Source organism: Colossoma macropomum, unplaced genomic scaffold, assembly GCF_904425465.1.
Source record: "Colossoma macropomum unplaced genomic scaffold, Colossoma_macropomum, whole genome shotgun sequence".
Classification (NCBI taxonomy): Eukaryota; Metazoa; Chordata; class Actinopteri; order Characiformes; family Serrasalmidae; genus Colossoma; species Colossoma macropomum.
In genome coordinates, this window is record NW_023494798.1 from 13,940,123 (window position 1) to 13,959,987 (window position 19,865).

At 37.3% G+C, this 19,865-nt stretch overlaps 2 protein-coding genes and 1 non-coding gene across 4 annotated transcripts; 1 reads left to right on the top strand and 2 right to left on the bottom strand.

Annotated features, from left to right (window-relative positions):
* Positions 1–525: 525 nt before the first annotated feature.
* On the top strand, positions 526–4,632 carry LOC118817966 (ADP-ribosylation factor-like 2 binding protein). Of its 2 annotated transcripts, none has more exons than XM_036585011.1 (7): positions 526–624; positions 911–980; positions 1,089–1,150; positions 1,352–1,458; positions 1,552–1,637; positions 2,347–2,443; positions 3,786–4,632. In XM_036585011.1, the coding sequence occupies exons 1-7, from the start codon at positions 606–608 to the stop codon at positions 3,891–3,893; spliced, it is 549 nt and encodes a 182-aa protein (XP_036440904.1). In that variant the 5' UTR covers positions 526–605; the 3' UTR covers positions 3,894–4,632. The 2 variants fall into 2 exon arrangements, with proteins under 2 accessions (XP_036440904.1, XP_036440905.1); XM_036585012.1 differs by having other exon boundaries at positions 1,355–1,458.
* On the bottom strand, positions 2,967–11,928 carry LOC118817967 (plasmolipin). Its single transcript, XM_036585013.1, has 4 exons — positions 11,569–11,928; positions 10,295–10,468; positions 7,466–7,582; positions 2,967–5,735 (listed from the first exon to the last, which is right to left on the bottom strand). Exons 1-4 carry the CDS (start codon positions 11,704–11,706, stop codon positions 5,628–5,630), a joined length of 537 nt encoding a protein of 178 aa, XP_036440906.1. The 5' UTR covers positions 11,707–11,928; the 3' UTR covers positions 2,967–5,627.
* Positions 11,929–14,732: 2,804 nt separating this feature from the next.
* trnal-cag lies at positions 14,733–14,815 on the bottom strand. Its single transcript has one exon. It is a non-coding gene; the product is annotated as a tRNA-Leu (tRNA).
* Between the last annotated feature and the right edge of the window lie 5,050 nt (positions 14,816–19,865).

Consider the following 19,865-nt stretch of genomic DNA (forward strand, 5'->3'; position numbering starts at 1 on the left):
AATTTAAATCAATTGATTAAACTTTGTTTTGTTTTCACAAAACTACTGTAAAACATTGTTTCAGACATCAGTCAATGTATTCATGACCATTTCATGTAATGTTCTGTAAGGGAGTTTTAAAAAAGGTTCTGGTTCCTATCACCGGAACTGTTTCCTGATCGAGTTAAACTGAATGGAAGTGATGAAAATGTGTTTGTAATTTTGGTTCAGTATGTTTGTAGAATATTGTAAGTCTGCTAGACTTTTCCTTCTGTATAACCCTGAAGTCTCGACAAGCGTTTAATTTTGTTTTGCGCAGTCAGCAAGTTATTAGAAGAGCTCATGTGTCAGGGAAGGATGGGAAAACTATAACGCTTGCTTCTTTCATCAGTATTCGACATTAGTAATTAAAAGCAAACTTGACTACAAATGTGAATATTTGCGTAAAGTCATCTGTTTATTATTCTTCATCATACATTAAACGTAGTGAGAGGCGATAGAGAGTCGGAACCGAAGGATAAAACGCGTTTTCTACCGGGCCCTTTTCCAGGAGGTGCGCGTTCTGCCGTTGCCGTGGCAGCCAGAGTCGGTGCGGTGGCGGCTGCGCTGCTTTCTGACTGTTTGTGATGGATGTTCAGGAGAGAGGTTGTTAATATATTTTGAGTCTAATTTCTATAAGCATGAACGCGGGATAAAGGGATAAACTGTCTTGTTCATTCATAGAGGTCTTTTTGTTGGTTAGCATTGAGGTTAGCCAGCTTTAGCTAACTGTTAGCTAGCTAGCTAGAGAGTTCAGTAAGCCAGCTTAGTTAACGCTAGCTAGTTACATGTTTTTTTCTGTTACATCTGTACGGTGGTTGTCCTAAAGCCATCTAGTTAGCTAGCTAAGTAAGTTAGCTTACTAAAGTTTTTCCAATCTTGCATCTTTTAGATCTGATCGGTGGAGGGGAGAATATTGTTGAGATGCAAGATTTGGGTGAAGAGGAATTTGCCGTCTCTAGGTGAGCACTGGCGGTTACAGGCCAAGAAATGTTGTTAAGAATGATGAAAAATTGATACTGACATATAAAGACGCCATATGTTAATTATGGTCATCATTTTTTCTCCAGATCTTCAGACGCCGATGCAGTGTTTGATGCTGTAATTGGGAACATTGAGGAGATCATAATGGGTAAGCTGTGAGTGAACACTGTTCATCACAGATCCACTGACTATGTACTACAGCGCCTGGGGTTTTATTAGACCAGATATTAACATTATCATCAGCATCTTTACACAGTTTAGCTTTGATTCAGACGTTGAGGTGTGATGTTTAACCGTAATCCATAACCCTCTTAGTGGGCAAACTGACATATCTGAACTGTTCTCACAGAAGATGCCTTCCAGAATCTTCAGCAGTCTTTCATGGAGAAATATTACCTGGAGTTTGATGACTCTGAAGAGAATAAGCTCAGTTATACACCAATTTTTAATGAATATGTAAGTGGCTTTATGTTGACTTTTAATCAGTTCCAGAGATTCAGTTCTTGTGATTGAGGTTTTCATTGTCTAAAGTTTAATATTCTTCTTTAGGTTGATCTCTTAGAGAAGTATCTGGAACAGCAACTGATAGAGCGAATTCCTGGCTTTAACATGAATGACTTCACACATTCGCTGAAGTAAGTACAAAATTATTCTAAAAGTTAAAGTTATTCATCCATCCACAACATTGTATTTTGTTGCTCAAACTTACAAATAAGTATATAGGGGGATTGTAACTGGCATGTTTTAAAAAAGGTTGTGATGTGAAGCATTTAAAGACTTTAAAGATAACAGCACTAAAGACTAGCTCTATACTAAAGATTTACTGGTACTGTATGTAAGTATTGTTTTGAGTATATTAGTTTTGTGGACTTTATTCATCAGTAATGAAAACAAATAGACCTGGATGATGGAGTTTCAAATGCCAGCTATAAGTTAATCTACTGCAGTGCATACCACAAGTAAAACTATATGCAAAATTTGGTATGACACAGTAAATAGTCAAAGACTATCATCATATTGCTTGCTCAACCAGGCCTTTGTGTGCATATCTTTGTTTACATTATTTTATACCCAAAGCATTCCAATGAAAGAGACTTTTTCATCTTATATCCTTTTTTATTATTCTACTCACATCTGTCATAAACATACTCATTTACAGTACAATTTAATGTTTAAACCTAAATTCTAATTATCTGGACACCTTTACACTGTATATAATAGAATTGGCTGCTGTAAACCTTAGTAGTAGAGATCTACTGGAGGCAGTGTTCAGATCCACAAACTGCTGTTGCACTTATTCTGATCTGCTGTCTTTTGTTTTAACCATCATTTTTACTATTTAAGGCAACACAAAGATGAAGTCTCAGGGGATATATTTGACATGCTGCTCACCTTTACAGACTTTATGGCCTTTAAAGAGATGTTCATTGACTACAGAGCAGTAAGTGATCATTTTATTATGTTGTGTTTGAATGCAATATATATGATCTGAGTTTTAAGTAGGGCTGTATAATGTTAACGGAACCAAAGGTACACCAAGTTTTGTGGGCACCATACTTGTGAGCTGAAGTCTGGGTAAAACAATTCTTGCTGGTCGGCTTTCATAATGCATTTCAAACAATCATACCTGATGCTTGAAGAATATTTAGAATTATCAAGGAAACAGTTACATATCCAACTGCAAAAAAATAGTGGAAAAGCTGGACAAGACATAAACAGTTGATTTGTGAACATTAAACTATGCTGTAACTCAGCTATGAGATAAAGTGAACTACACAATAATAGTGGGTGGTATGGCCTAAAATTAATATCACGATATAATTAAAATTTCTTACCGTTTCAGTATGTCTCACAGTATGTATATTTTCAAATAAAACTATTCTTGATGCTTAAATAAACCTGTTTTTGAAGGTTATCAGTGGCTTCTCATTCTGGAATGTTCCTTCACTTTTTAAAAAGAATAATTTTTAGCAAACAAAGTAAATATTTTTATTGTGAAAAAATAGTAAAAACAAAACTGAACAATATATAGATAAGCCTAAGTCACTATTGCTTTCTATCAGTAGATAATGGGCCATCTAAAATGGTGCAAATATTGTTTCATGTCTTAATTCTTACAAGACTATAGTTGGCCTATTATTCAGCAGCTGTGCACACATTCTGGCACCTCTACCGGTACCTGAACGTAACTGCTGCACCATTTAAGGTGGAACATAAAATTTGCTATATGTTACTGTCATTTACACTATCAGTACCAGCTGGTTAACTGCTTGCTTGCACAAGACCCCTGAGACTGTGACGTTGTCATCTGATGCAGCTGACCAAGTCAGGCAGCCTCTCGGGTGGTACAGGAAGAAGCACAGCAAACAGTCTGGTGTCCATGTTAGGCTAAGGCAAACCCTGGAAGTTTGAAGTCTGGCCATTCTTTTATATCCACTGGCTTTAGAAAACAAAGTGAACTACTTATAATACGACGGACTAGACAGCGGGAGGTGATCAAGGAGGTTTGCTGCATTTTCAAATTCAAGCAGTATACCGCTCACTACTACTACACAAGTATTACACAAAATGCAATATGCTGTGTTGTGACAAACACGTAAGTCAGCCCCTCACCAATGATTTTAATCAGCTTGTCATATCACAACAAAATGTTTAAGGTCAAATTAAAATAGACAAAACATTTTTCTTGTGGTTTCTACAGTCACCATTATATGATCAGTAATTCCCTTGTTTCAGCTTTAGCCCATAGAATGGGCAATGTTAACAGCCTTCTTTGTTTGCAGGAACGTGAGGGACGAGGGCTGGACCTAAGCAATGGCCTGATGGTGAAATCTTTGAGTTCGGCTACTTCTGCAATGGTTACTTCCAGTACAGCATCAGGCTCCCTCTGAGCCCAGGAGGGATGAGGTGTCATATAACTCACAGTAAATTCATCACTTACATACACTCTTTAAAAAGATGGTTTTTCAAGGGTTCTTTAGTAAACACAATGTTAATAGATCTCTAGAGAACTATTAACAGTCAAAGACCCTTTGCATAATTAAAGTGTTCTTCGCAACATGAAAGGTTTCTTCAGATTAACAAAGAATGTGCTGTAGGTAGTCCTACAAAGAACCTTTCTGAAAAGGGTTCTATATAGTACCAAAAAGGGTTTTTCTGTTGTTACAATATCAAGCTTGTAACAATTCATTAACTCATGTTGGTGCTACATAGAATGCTTTAATCATGCAAAGCGTTCTTTAAGTGTTCATGGTTCTATAAAGGGCCATTTTGCTTCCTTGAAGAACCATCATTTTTAAGTGTCTGCTCCTTACATCATAGCCGTTTCAAAGACCCCAACATCACATTTACGTTCCCTCAGCCATGTGGGTAGTTTTGCTCCAGGTTCAGGAGCTTAGTTTACTGCCATACTAGCTCAATGATGGGGACCATGAGTTTGCTTTGGTTTAATATTTAAACTTGACATTACCTAATAGGTCCTGCTTTTGTTGTGGTTCCTCCCACAGTATTTCAAAGGTTTACCAAGAGACTTACATTTTTAGTTGGTGTCACTGTCCGTGATATTTAGTTATGATAGCTTTATTACACATAGATGTAGTATCTGCTGTATTAAAAGTAAAGCTTTTGTTGTATGCGTGGTGTTTCTTGAACAGGTGTACAATCTGACTTCAGCGAGGAACATTTTCATACCCTTACCACTCCTTAGCACCTCCCTGTGTTTTTTCACTTACGAGTTACACCACAAATATTTACTTGCATCTCATTAATCAAAAGGGCTTCTAAAATACATAGAAACACCAAGTGACGTGCCTGCTATTGAATGGTTTATCTTAGATGCATTGTGAACAGTTTATTGTTCAGGCTGAAAAAGGCTTACACAGGACATCTTGCTGAAATAACACGCTTACACCTGCGTTGCCAAGAGCATTTCTATGACTGCTAAGCATATGTTGGGGGGAAAGAAACAGGCATATGCACCGATTACCGATTACAGGCCTTTTCTAATTTTTTATACCAAATGTAATCTATCATATTTTGAGATAGGTTTTAAAGCAGTTTTTTGCTCTTCTTTGTCAGTTTATGTCGTGCTCAGCTCCCAAATGTAGCCTGTCAGGAGATGAAAAACCCTCTCATTCAATCCCTTGCTTCATTTTGCTGATGTTTCTATGGTCTGAATGTTTTACCACCTCTATTGATTGAGTGTGTAAAGTTTTTACCTAAGGAGTGCTTCATACGTGTTTCATTGTATGTGTAAATATGCATGTAAGAAGAAATAAATGTAATTTAATTGACATACATCAAAATGTCGTCAAACATGAAAAATGTGTATGATTGCACATTTCCAATTTCATGGATTAACTGTATGTTTGATCAACAGTTTAGGTTTAAAAAAGAAAAAAAATTCCCAGCCTGCATAATTTTTCAGGCCAGCTTACAAAGTATGTAAACCACAGAACACAAGAGCACAAACATCAAAGCCCACAGATCATTTACAATACTATATCCATGATGAGCCTCTGTCTCAAACGCCACTGAAGAAAGGTTTGAGCAAAATATATTGCTTCTGCTTTCCTTCATATATAGACTCAGAATACAGTCTCTTGCCAGAGGCAGATAGCACATCTCTACACAGGCACGGTGCTGGTGGCTGCATTTCCCCCATCACCCCTCCAGTCCAGGTAGGCAAAGAAGGCACTAGCGGCGTACGTCAGTGTCACCACAATGCCAAAAAACTAGGAGACAGAATACAAATAATATATGAAGGTACAGCTTGGATTTATTCAACATCGTAACAGATTTATGTTCCTGCTTTACCTTTTACGTTAGTGTAACCTATTAATGGTTATTTATAGGGGTGTAAACGTGCATCATGACATTGCTATACCACTCCAGCACTTCTCCTGCCGCCCAGCTCTAGTGCCAATAGTACGTTGCACAACAACATGGTTATAGTCAGTTTTTTTTCATTCAAATTTTGTTCAAAATGTAAAAATTGTGAGCCCAGTATTGTGAATCAAATCAAATGGTGAACTCAGTGTATTGTGATACCCCTAGTTATTTATCATTATATCTAATTATTTATCAACATTATTTGTCATTAGACCCAGCCCAGGGCCCATAAATGACAAAGTGGTGGACTGCTTTTTCCTACGTGGATCAATTATTAACAACAAAGGATCCATTCAACAATTACCAGAAAGACAATTATGCTTTTAACTTTTAAAGGTAAAAAAGGAAAAAAAGATGGCCAGCAAGAGAATGGATGGATACAAACCCGCAGCAGTTCACAGTAAGTCTTACTGTACGTTAAACCAGAATGACAAGTCTGCAGGACCTTAATGAAGACCTCTGTGTGGTTTGAGAGAAGTTTTGGTGAAGTATTTTTACAGAAACTATTTGGGATATTTGGGTGACTTAAGTTCTAGTCTTTGTTAGCAATCTTAGCTCTCCAGTTTTGAAGTAAACAAGTAAAATATGGCCTCCGAACAAGTCTCCCACCTCTGGGAGGTGGAAAACCGGATAAATAATAATAATAATTATAAATGATCCATATGAATGGTTTAAGTTCTGTATAGGTACAAATTACTACTATGTGAATTGCTAAAGTGGAGATGATCTGTTATCTATTATATTTTTGACCTTGTTTTTGGGCATTGGGGCCAGTACTGTGATGGCAACATTTTTACCCAACAATTGCATGTTTGTCATGTGCTTGTGGACTCTGGACAGTGGACTCTGACTCAGTTTCTTTAAGGTCCCATAAACCCACATGCACTCTTCCATAACCTGCGCAACCGTTTCGTTTTACTTTGCCTAGCTGACAGATAGTCAACCCTTTATGTCAAAAGTCATAATTTATTGTTCTTTGAGAATGAATGATAAAGCAATAATAGTGGGCACAGTGATTGTATTGTAAATGTTCTACCAGATCTACCTTACTCATCACAGGGTGGGTTGCGTAGAGATATTAGATTGAGCCTTCTTATAAAGATAAGGACCTCAAGATTTAGAGTTGTTTAAAATACTTGATAGCTATCCATTATCATAGCATTCCTTTCTGCTTTAGCTTTCAGAGATTCAGGGCATAGTGTCTGTGTCACCTGACAAAAGTGAGCAATATGAGGTCACATATTTACCAATGTGAATGCCACAGATAAGTCTGCCTGTACTTCAGATGTGCACACAAAGCACACTTAGTTACACCCCACAGTTATCAGTGAGGTGTTCTAGTATACATATGTGTGCATGATTATCTTTACCAAACCAAATTCAAATAAGCAAATATGTTGCGCTTGAAAGTCTCAACATATTGTCCTCATTTAAGGTCTTCATATTTTGACCTATTTAATGCCTTGTTCCCCTCGTTGACTGCTGATAACCAGGTTGGCAAGGTGTGACTAATAAACAATGGTGAACCTACTGTGCTCTGTGTGTTTGAATGAAAATAAATGCCTTCACTCACCGCAGCAGCTGCCATACGATTATAGTGATAACAAATTACATAGACAGAGACTGAAGCTGCATTGGCCACAAAAGCAGTGAGGTACAGGACAGTCGCTACTGCATAAAATACCATCAGCTGTGAGAAGTAAACAAAAAGAAGAAATGTTGTATTTAGATTAGACAGGAAAATCTTGATTCATCTGTCAAACTGACAAACATCTCCAGTTTGCATACACAATATATTCTATTAAGGCAATACATATATTATATAGGTGCTGTATTACACACACACACATATGTATATATATACATATATATATATACATACATATATATATATATACACATATATATATATATATATATATATATATATATATATATATATATATACACACACACATATATATGTGTGTGTGTGTGTGTGTGTGAAAAAGTATTTGCCCCTTCACAATTTCTTCTATTTTTGTATATTTGTCACACTTGAATGTTTAAGATCATCAAACTACTTTTAGACAAAAATAACCAAAGTAAACATAAAATGCTATTTTTAAATTGATTTTATTTAGTGAAGGAAAAATTCTGTTCAGCTCTACCTGGCCCTATGTGAAAAAGTAATTGCCCCCTTAGCTGCTAAATCAACCAGTTAACCAAATTCAATTGACTACTGGGTTCAATTTCACTCTACACACTCACACATGATTACTGCCAGACCTGTTGAATCTGAACATCACTTAAATAGAACCAGTCTGGCAATGTGAAGCAGGCTAGAAGGTCTCAAAAAGCAGCACATGATGCCACATTCTAAAGAGATTCAAATACAGTTGTGAAACAAATTCATTGAAATCTAACTGTCTGGAAAGGGTAACAAAGCCATTGCTGAGGCTCTGGGACTCCATCGAACCACAGTAAGAGCAATTATCCATAAATAAGGAAAACTCGGAACAGTGGTGAACCTTCCCAGGAGTGGCCAGCCTACCAAAATGTCACCCAGAGTGCATCAACCACTCATCCAGGAGGTCACAAAAAACCCAAACAAACATCTAAAAAACTGCAGGCCTCACTTTTCTCCGTTAAGGTACATGATTCCACAATAAGAAAGGCACTGGGCAAAAATGGCTTCCATGGGAGAATTGCAAAGCACAAATCACTGCTGACCCAAATGAACACAAAAGCTCATCTTGCATTTGCCAAAAACATCTCGATGACCCCCAAGACTTTTGTGATAATATTCTGTGGACTAATGAGTCAAGAAGCATTTTGGAAGACATGGGTCCCATTACATCTGCCGTAAAGCTAACACTACAAGAACACCATTCCACCATGAGAACATCATACCAACAGTCAAACATGGTGGAGGTAGTGTGATGGTCTGGGGCTGCTTTGCTTCTGCAGGACCTGGACTACTTTTCATAATTGATGGAGCCATGAATTCTGCTCTTTATCAGGAAATCCTGAAGGAGAATGTCTCCCTATCAGTTTGTAACTAAAGCTCAAGAGCATTTGGGTTATGCAGCAAGACCATGATGTGAAGCACACAAGCAAGTCCACCTCTGAACGGCTCAAAAGAAACAAAGTTAAGGTTTTGGAGTGGCCGAGTCAAAGTCCTGATTTGAATCACATTGAGATTCTGTGGCAAGACCTTAAACAGACAGTTCATGCTCGAAAACCCTCCAATGCAGCCAAATTAAAACAATTATGCAAAGAACAGTGGGACAAAATTTAAAGCTTTAAAGCTGCATCGTGTGTTTACCAATGTTGTCTTTATGTTATATAAAAAATTAGCTGGATGATCTGAAACAATTAAATGTGACAAAATAGCAAAAATAGAAGAAATTGGGTAAGGGGCAAATACTTTTTCACGGCACAGTATATAAGGAAATCTAATTTCCCTCACTTCTTGGAAATAAAAGAGTTTGGTGAAGTATGTAAACCTTTCTGAAGTTTTAAAACACATCTCACCAGTCCATATGGTCCAGTGGCCTGGACTGCCTACATTAAAATCATTATTTTGTGATGGGTAAAGAAACCAACACGTTAAAATATGCAGTTGTATGTAAACGTTTGAACATGTTTTGCTGATTTTCAAAGTGGATATAGGCTAACACATCCTCTAAACTTCTAGCAAAAAGGGCTCTTTGGCTTGTAACAATAGTGGAACCCTTTTCAAAAAGGTTCTACATAGAACCATCTATAGCACATTCTTCATCAATCTGAAGAACGCTTTCACGATGCAAAGAACCCTTCAACCGTGCAAAGGGTTCTTTGAGTGTTCATGGTTCTACACAGGACCCTTTTTTTTTACTAAAGAACTCTTGAAGAACCATCTTTTTTGAGAGTGTACAGAGAACAAGGTGTACAACTTCTACTTATCTGCTATGTTTAACATATTTAACATATTGCAATTTTTTGCAATATTTTAAATTCAGCAAGGAAACAGTAATTGTGCACTAAAATGTGCAGATGTGTTTTCTATGTTTTAACTTAGAAAATGAACAAAACACATACTTTTGCATATGACTGTATCTGCCTAATCAGCCTATAGCAGTTTAGCTGCACCTATTTACACTGAAGTTATAAAGTGTTTCAGCCTGGATTGTGTTGTAAATGAGGCACAATACAGAACAGCAGATCATGTACATATATTAAAGGCACAGCAACAAAAACAGCCTTGAATTCACAATAGCAGGTTGGGAAACTGTCACAATGAGACAGTTTATTAGACAATTAGGTGTTTTAGTACAGTGAAATATAATCAATCAATCAATAGAAAAATGTGGAATATGAGCTCTTTAATTAAGGTTTGGCTAGGCTTTCTACATCTGCATAAAGTGAGGAAGTTACTCACCACTAGAGGCCAGGGCACTGAGACTAATTTCTGCTTAAGATTCAGAAACAGTATAATGAAGAGCACGATGGAGAGGATCCACAGTGTCACACTCACAAACATCACCCAGCCATAAGCAGGGACTGCCTGGTAGGCAGCACTGGAGATCAGTGCCCATACCAGCAGGCCTAAAACCTGCAGAGAGGAACCAAAATTTAAACCTTTATTCAATGTAAACAATCTGGCTGCTTTAAACTATCACTATAAGGCAACTATAGTAGAACATTTTGATTGGGCATGCTATTATCTTCTCAGATCTATTGCTTACACATAAAGTGTTAGCAATAGCACTGTTTAGTACAATACAGAGCATTAGGCTAAATCTATTATTCATCTATAGATGGTCTCAGATTTCTGTCCATGGCATGATTCCATATCAAAGGGCATGGCACCTGAGATCTGGCATAAAGGACAACAAACATGTCTGTAGAAGGGAACTGTGGAAGAGCAGAAGTACCTAAAATAAAAAGCTATACTCAGACAGGTTAGTTTGTTCCTGTATAGTTCCCAATAGGTAGATGGTGACTTTTTCATGTCGGATTAGTTACAGCTGTGTGGGCACTTTTATGATTCAAACTGTTCAGTATAAGGAAACAATTATACTTATAATGAATTTGTCTTTAAACAATAAAACATTGTACTCTTGTCTTATTTATTTATTTTTTTATTTTTTTATTCAGAATCTCTAAATGGTCTGCTGATCTTGTTTATTGTGTCACAGTTGGGGAATTACAATCTGATGGTATTAAGCCATGGACACTTTGAACCAGAATACAAAGGCTATAGTTTACTCAGGGATGGGCTCAGTGTGAATAGTTGCTCAAGGCCTGACAGAAAAGTCTGTTGGCTTTGTAAGTCTGCACAGCACAAAGATTCTCTTTGTAAAAATAACTGAGCCAAACATTATCCTGGTTTGTCCAGTTTAAACAGCCACTTAGAAATAAAATACCTAAACCTGATTTTGAAGGAAAGGGTCATTTAAAATTATATGTCATCAGCCCATTATTCTCTGACTCCTCTGTCACTTTGGTCATTGAGTTCTCAGAGGACTGCCCAAGACATTGGCAAAATCAGCCATGCGTGTCCGAGCCAGATGGCAAACAGGAGCAGATAGACGGATAGAGAAGAAAGTGTAAATGAGAAGGGTAGAAGTTGGAGAGAGGCTAAAGGCAAACGGAGGAAAAATCAATAAAGTTATACATTGCTGACAGTTGTTTTTTTTTTTCACAACTCACAATCTCCGCGAACAAGAGGATCCCTGGAATGGTCTTGATGAAGTTCAAATCCGTAGATATGTTCATTAGTTGCATTGATCCTGTCTGAGACTGTGGTGAGCTTGTCTCAGTGCTAACCTTCCCAGGAAAATCTGCCATCTCTGTTCCAAATACAGAGGCTTTGTTAAAAAATAATGTTGTCCTTTGAGAAAAGGTGAAGATTAGGAAAAATGGACCAAACCAGGGAAAGACACGCAGATCCACACACAAGGCAGGTGTGAGCACTCCCTAGTAACTCTATCCAAACAACCTACGACACCTATTTTCTCTCTCTCTCTCTCTTTCTCTCTCTCTCTCTCTCTCTCTCTCTCTCTCACACACACACACACACACACTTCTTCCTAACATTTGTCTATGTAGGTAGCGCTCTTCTGAGGTAATAAATAACTTCCTCACATGACTGCAATCAAATGAGTTGTTTCCTGTGACAAGATACAAAATGAATAGATAAATAAATGTAGAATGAAAACTGATGCTGGGCAGTGAATATAAAAGGGATAGCACCATGTTGTAAGCATGACTGATGCTGGCTTCTGAACCCTCATGTTCATGCAAATATCATGAAGAAATTGGTCCCTTATTTTTTCCTCCAGCAAGGCATTCGTTGTGCCGGTTTTGGTGAGTGTAATTCGGTGTGTAATTCAGAGTGTTCTGTGTTTTCTCTGGTTGGAAGGCTAGTGTCAGAAGCTGGATTCAATCCCACACCTCCAGGGTTGACCGCAGCTGTGGCTTTTTCCGGTGTCAAAATGTTAAAGACCTGCTGGAGAATGATTGACGGTATAACCCGATGACCGTACAGTCTATTGGATAACCAGTCACACGCAGAGTTCAAGCTAGCTGCAGCCAATCATAGAGTAGAACTGACCAGTCTATGCTCCGCCCATAAAGGCGCTCTTTTCTCGTCTTGGTTCGGCCTGTTTAACAGAGCTGGCAAAATCCCGTAAAGAGAAACTGCAGATCGACGCTTTGTTTTGTTGGAAAATACATCTAGTGTGCGCCATTATTTTCAAATGATGTTTATTTTGTAAGCATGTGAAGGGTCATTGTATAAGGTTAGACTGGATGTGTTGTTTGAACTCATTGTGGTTTCAAATTCGTCATTTCCAGTCTAAAGTTGCTTATTTATGATAAGCTACAACACAGTTCATTTTCTCAACCTTAGGTAACAAAAATCTAAACAATTTTCTGACTTTCCCATCGTTTCGTAAGGCTCCAGTCTGACAACAGATGCCACCAGGGTGCGTGTGTGGACGGAGGGTGTATCTGTCCACCGCGGTGATGGTGGAGTGATTTTAGAGGTAGTTAAGCTGGGTCAGTGTTAATGTTGGAAGATTAGCCGACAGCTAGGTAGTCAGCCAAGTGTAGACATCAAAACAAATGATTAAGTGGCAAGTGTTTAAAGATTTTCCCCATTAGAGAATGACAGGCGGCTTATTATTGTACTGTAACTTTACTTACCATGTATTCCTGAAGACGTTTGCTCATCTGTAGCTTATTAACGTTAAGTAGCAAAAGCTCATTAGCAAGCTAGCTAGCTACATACCTAGCTGCCTTTGCTGCGTCTTTAACTAAAACTAAACGTGTAGAAGTCTTGTAGTGATTCTTATTCATTGAGTGGCTGTACATGTGAAGATATTTTTTAAAACATTTTCTATTCCAGCTAACTCAGAGGCCTGAGGCATTAACTAGATCGCTAACTTAGTAAGCTAGCTGTAGCTAGCTAGTTAACCAGGCACCACTTACAGAGAATTTATCTTAGTCCGATAATATTAGTTTTGCCTTTGTGGTAAATTGTTTATCACCTAATAATCGGTTGTATACCATTTTCTATTGAGTATAATGATATTTATTACATATGCAAGTGTGCATGTATGTATTATGTTAGCTAGGGTATTAAATTATTTACATTATTACCACATGTTACTATAGCAAGTGCTGCACACATTACACTAAATTTAATTACCCAGTTAGCAAACCAATTCATTATTATTATAGACGTTATTGTAGCATGACAACACACACACACACACACACACGCACACACACACAAACTCACTTTTTCCACTGTGTTTACAATGTTCTTGCTCTTACAGTGTTAAATATAACAAGTACATTTATATAATCGATGGCAGTGTATCCAAATCAAAACTGAAGCAATGGAATAAAGAGGATGTGCCAGTTCTGGGGTCTGTTCTGCAGATAATGCAATGCATTGTACATATATGACACAATTCATTACATTAACTGCATAATGTTGGATTGCAATGTTTAATACAAAGCTAGGTACTTCAAAGTTATCGTTTTCTGCAAGCACACGCCTTTCCTTAGTAATTACTAAAACTCAGTATTGGAACTAAATACAAGCATTTTATAATATGCCAAGAATTAACCTCAGATCTGTATGACTACACCAATGTCAAAGAGTTTCACTATAATTATGTAATTAATAGAGATTGTACCACAAAAATAAAATAAAAAAAACACTGACCTAAATGGGTTCCTGTCCTGTGACAGGATAGGTCATTCATTTTAAGTTAATCACACATCCAATCAGTTTGCATTAGATTTATAATCTTAAAACAGATTGAGAAATGTCCCATGCAGACTCATGGCCAAGCTTCATTGTTTGGTCAACTGAGGAAGTGTGGATGTCACACTCAGAAGGTACCACCAGGCAGATGATGAAGTAGTGAACATTTTAATGCACAAATTTAACTAATAATGTATATTTTGTCTGACTTTAGTATTGGTGTGTCCTATTATATATCTTTTCTTCATTGTGTTAAGAAATCTGCTACTGAAATAACAACCGTGTCATTTGTCCATCTTATCATGTGGATAGATAAAAGCATTAATCTCGTAGTTTTAAGAATATAAATAAAATATTTACCCTCAAAGTGGCTGAAATGGACTTAAAGGGTACACTTACTCCAGATGAATGCATGAAGTCTGAAACTGACATTGGATGTGTTAAGAAGTGCTGTAAGAAATTTAGTAATATAACAGAATAATAACAAAATAGCATGACTTTGAGAGAGGTACTATACGTTAATTGCGTAAATACAAATAGTATCAAATTTGTAAATCTTATAAATCCGTGTTTTCTCCCCAGGGAGAAAAGTTACTGTCAGAAGTGGGATTCGAACCCACGCCTCCAGGGGAGACTGCGACCTGAACGCAGCGCCTTAGACCGCTCGGCCATCCTGACTATGTGACCGAATGAATAACGTGTATCAGGGAACAATTTACCACAGTACATTATAAACCGCTTCTTCCATTGGGTTATACGAGATAAGCAGACACACATACCCTGAATTTATTTTCTCTTGCTCTTCCCCATTCACTCTCCTCACTGCTGTATCTGCGTCAGACAGACGTAATGCTGGTGCGCGAGCGGTAAGTTTAAAAGAGGAAGAGACTCAAACACACGGGGGTCGCACTAGCGGTTTGTAGCTAACCTGAACTGAACTGAAGGCCGTTGTGTATTTCTAGTCATTATTAATAAACAGTCCATTAAACAAGTATTAACAGTTTACAGTTCTGTATGTGGGTAGTGAACTGAGACGCCATGAGGATGAAATGTGTAGGAAAATACCTTGACAATGGGTTTACTTATTGAGGAGATAACCCTGCTGAAAATAGACCATTAGGATTAAAACCTGATGGTTTTGCTTTCTAATGGGAATTGGCTTAATGAACACCGTTAAAGACAATTAGTTTTGTGTAGAACACCTTTAGATCCCATTAGAAAACCACCAAATGCATCTGACAGGGTCCCAGAACACCTGATAAACCATTACAATCTTTTACACTGTGATATCAGCCCATCTGGAAAACACTAAATACCATTAGAAAGTATTGGACACCACCAGGAACCGACAGTTTAAGTCTTTACTCTTTTTTTAGTTTCACCAGCAGAAAAAAACTGTCAAGGTAAATTTCGGTCCTCAAGAAAAAACAATGAAAATGTACTCCCTGGTCTTTGAGACCTGATTGATCTTAAAAGAGGTTTAAAAGTACATTATATTCACTTTCCAAGAGGAAGTCCAAACTTTTGATTTCATTTTTCTACCTAAAAAATGGAGTTACTGCAATTTAATAAAATAAATTATATCATTGCTGTCAGAACAAAACCTTCTACTTTTAGTTTTTTACATAATTTAAAAATACCAGCTGCCCGGTATATTGTATGTAAATTTAATAGTGAATGGATTAATGGAAAATGTATAATATTACATAGAATAGACTCATTACACTGACTTACTTTGACAGTAAAGATGTTTTTACCTTCTCCAGTGAAGTTACCACTTTGAACATGGCCATATCTACTATATTGTCCAAAAAAAATGTTATTTTTCTACATCATTTGACCACAGCAGCTGTCCTTTACATTGTGTGAAAAGTTCATGATGAGTGGACCAATAGAAACACTACAAAATTGCTTAGAATAAAATCTCTTCACTTCTCTACACAAGTCTTTTTTGACATGCATTGGTGCCTTCTCATTGGCATACCCGGCTTTAGCTGAAGAGCTAATGTTTTTTGATAGTTAACGTTTTTTTTTTTGCGAAGCATAAACAGAACAACTCTCCAGCAATGCTGTTGCAAGGTCTGAGGTGTACTGTCTATAAATAAGTGGGACCTGGAATAAACAGAGTGTTATGTTTGTGGATTTTGTGGGGATAAATCATAAATCCAGTGCCCCAGGGACACCAAAGGATCTTAATCAGGCCTTGATTTTAGAGATACAAGAAAAAAAATTCTAAATAAATGTTCTAAAGAAGTACCATTGAAGGTACCATCAGAGCTGCACTAACAGCATCCTCACATTTTCTAACCAAATCACCTGGATTAACTCTCACGTAGGCTACTGCATGAGGAGCTCCCTCTGTAATGTCTCTGGTTGGAACTACTCCCTTTAGGGAGGTGTTTTAGGATGCCGTGCTGCAGGTGGAGTAACTACAGGGATTCCTTTGTTCGAAATTGAGTACCACTTTTTAACAGTGTACAAACTTCTTGCAGCCTATTTCAGTGGTGAGCTCCTACAGCGTAGAGTGAAGGACTGCTGATAAGCAAACAGGTAGTGACTCAGTGTGATCTGGTGTTGTTGTTTTTCTTAATTTATTTAAGTGAGTAAGAGTGTGTAGTACTTTCACAGAAATGTCTGTGACAACAGGCAATGAAGTATAATAGAAAACAGTCAGACTCCGCTTACCTAAGTAGCAGACTGCGCTCCTATCAAGGTAAGGTAAGGTATGATAAGGTAATAGCTAAGGTTTACTTTAGTTCAAGAGATTTACAGAAATGATTGACATACAGTTGACATGCACAGATAAAGATAAAGTGATCACTATCTACTGTTAGCTGAAAGCTATCTCACATTAGGTAAACATTAGCGTGTTTTGGTTTATCTGGGTAGCTCCTCATCATTTTTTGTGACAAAAATTTTCAAAAAATGTCAGTATATGGTGATGTCTAATGTATACATTTTTATAAACGTCCCCACTTAAGACAAATTGAGTGTCTGAGGAGTGTTTAACATGGCGCCAAGGATTTCCTCGGAGGGCAAGTGGACGAGTGCGTTCCTTGAAATTGAAATGCTGAATGTTAACCAAACCACTGCATGTGGTTTAGGACATAAACATGTAACTTTAAATGATGCACACATTGTATTTTAATAAATGATTTAACTATTTCAACTACACTGTCTTTTGGTTTACTTACAGTAACAAGTTATTTCCCATACCTATAATGTGTAATGTATTCAGAAAAATGAGAAATGTCACTTTTAATACTCACACTACCTTCCATGGTTTAGTCACCAATGAATCTTGTGAATGTTCAAGGCTCTCCCCTGTCTATTTACAATAAATGATATTAAAGCCTTTAAATTGATAACCCTATTGATTCAAATTTGGAGTTTTAGAAATGTCAGAGGTTGAAATGAAGCTAAACATGGTTCTAGTAAACTTCTTAAGTGCTTTCCTCAACAGTTCAAGCAAGAAAGAAGCACCAAACTTACACTCATGACCAGAAATATTGGCATCCTTTTAGTTTTTCTTGCAAATAACTCACAAATATGAAATCATTTGATTTGCTCCAAAACTGTTGAACTTGTCAGTTGCTTTCCACAATTTTTTCACTAATAAAATAAGAATACTTTCTGTGTGTCACACATCCGGCATGTTCTCATAGAGACATGGACTCCATCTCCCAGACTCCTCTTGGAGATCACATGACTCCTGACTCTCTATCACGCTCCTATCAGCGTTCTCAGTCACCCGAATACTAATATGTTTCACCTGTGTGTGCAGTCATGTGACTTGTAGTTTAGTATATAAGCCCGGGCTTTAGTCATGTCTAGTTGTGAGGTATTGTTTCACTGTAAACTACTGAGCGCTCTTCATCATTGTTTGTATCCTGTTTTTGACCGTTTGCTTTGTTTTTTGACTCTGCCTTTTTGCTCAATCCCTTTGTACCTTTGCTGGACTGTGTTTTGATTTGTGTTTTGACCTTTTGCCTACCTCTACGACTACGTCTTTTGCCTTACCCTTTTGTGTTTGTTTGTCTGGTGTTATGCTTATCGTAACACTTCTGCTGGGTTTGCTGGATTTGACCATTGCCTGTTCTTTGACTACGCTTTTGGATTTTGATTCTGGAAGTAAACCTGATATTCTCCTTTTTATCCGCGAGCATCTGGTTTCTGTTGATCCGTCACACTGTGCCCACTCAAAATTAGTATATCCATTAAAAAATGTTACGGACGAAATTATTGGAATCTCAACATAATATTTGCTAGTACACCTTCTGGAAAGAGTAACTGAAATCAAGCATCTCCTGTAGGCATGAATAAGTTTCTTACACCTCTAACTATTTTGTCTTTTTTTTTTGTTGATGATCCAAAATTTCTGCACCATTCAAACAGTCCTTTGCTACAATTTTTCATCAACCTTGCTCCTTAGTCCACATGCAAAGAGGTTCTTCTTGACGATATTGTGTACAGAGGACAGAGGAACATTAAGATCTCTAGAGAGGAACTTATAGCTTTGGTATTGCCCATGTACACACAGACACATAACACAAAAGTTGACTCAACCTTTCTTTTTTTAAACTCTGTTTAAATACTAATTAAGGAAGATTTACCTGCTTGAAATCCATTTATCCCTTACAGTTATTAAAAGGTGCCAGCAATACTGTTGAGTTTTCAGAGTTCTGTGTGGAATAAGATGAGATTCTGCTGTTTTCTCAGTTTTTTTGTGTTGTTCCAATGCAAACAAAGGAAATACATTTGTGAATAACAAAACATCTTAATTTCAGTACTTTTATGGAAGAATTTGTGCATTTACTGAAAAAATTTGTTATGGTACCCATATGTCTGGCAATGAATGTAATTCAGGTTGCTAGATATTTATTTATATTGATATATTGATTCTGTTGATAGATACATTTTCCATACCCTGTATGTTTTCTATAACATTAAATCTATTTTTTCTCAGTTCTCAAAAAAGTAATTGAAAGCACTACACGAACGCTACAATCAACATTTACCCTCAGTGGAAGGCTGGCAAAGAATTACATTATTACATCTGAGTGAGTACTGCATTGGCCCCACTTACACACATACAGAGTTATGGACAAAGATGTCTGCACACTTGGTCTGTGGGCTGGCATGTTTTAGAGAAGGAAGCAGTAGGCCTAACTAAAACAAGAAGTATTCATCTCTGTGAGATGACTTGGAGTCTATAAACCAGACTGGTCCACCCAGGTTCTCTACTGTTAGCTTTCCCTCAGGACTTGTTTGGTGACTCACTTGGGGTATTTCTTGGAATTTGAGGTGACAGTGCCTCTCTTTGCCTCACACCTACAGGAAGTGTATTTTTCATCCTTTGGCCAAACCTGACATCACAGAGTGAAAGATATTTGTTATTTCAGCCCATCTCGGTTTAAGTGTGGGAACAGTAACTGTGTAACTATGTGTGTAGGCTTGTTTCCTGTCCACTTATTCCATTTACTAGTGGAATAGTAAATTATGAGGATAAAATAATTCTGAGGCAAAGCTAGCTGCATGGCAGGAATGAACAAATTAGTGAACAGTGGTTGGCCAACTTGTCTGAGATTAGAATTGATGCTTAGCAATACACTTTAAAGGTTAAATATACCATTTAAGTTAAACCCAGTAGGACACAGATAAGATTGCAACAGAAAATTCCACAAAAGAAGTGTATAGGAGCTTGTGGCTTCGCCACTTGTATGTCCTG

Bases quoted from the DNA above. Each gene is read 5' to 3' on its own strand.
- LOC118817966 (XM_036585011.1), top strand. The intron at 1,459-1,551 runs GTAAGTGGCTTT...ATTCTTCTTTAG, and splicing joins CACCAATTTTTAATGAATAT to GTTGATCTCTTAGAGAAGTA. The intron at 2,444-3,785 runs GTAAGTGATCAT...CTTTGTTTGCAG, and splicing joins TGTTCATTGACTACAGAGCA to GAACGTGAGGGACGAGGGCT.
- LOC118817967 (XM_036585013.1), bottom strand. From the start codon at position 11,706: ATGGCAGATTTTCCTGGGAAGGTTAGCACTGAGACAAGCTCACCACAG. The intron at 10,469-11,568 runs GTGAGTTGTGAA...TCCTCTCTGCAG, and splicing joins TCCTCTTGTTCGCGGAGATT to GTTTTAGGCCTGCTGGTATG. The intron at 5,736-7,465 runs GTGAGTGAAGGC...TCTGTCTCCTAG, and splicing joins ATCGTATGGCAGCTGCTGCG to TTTTTTGGCATTGTGGTGAC.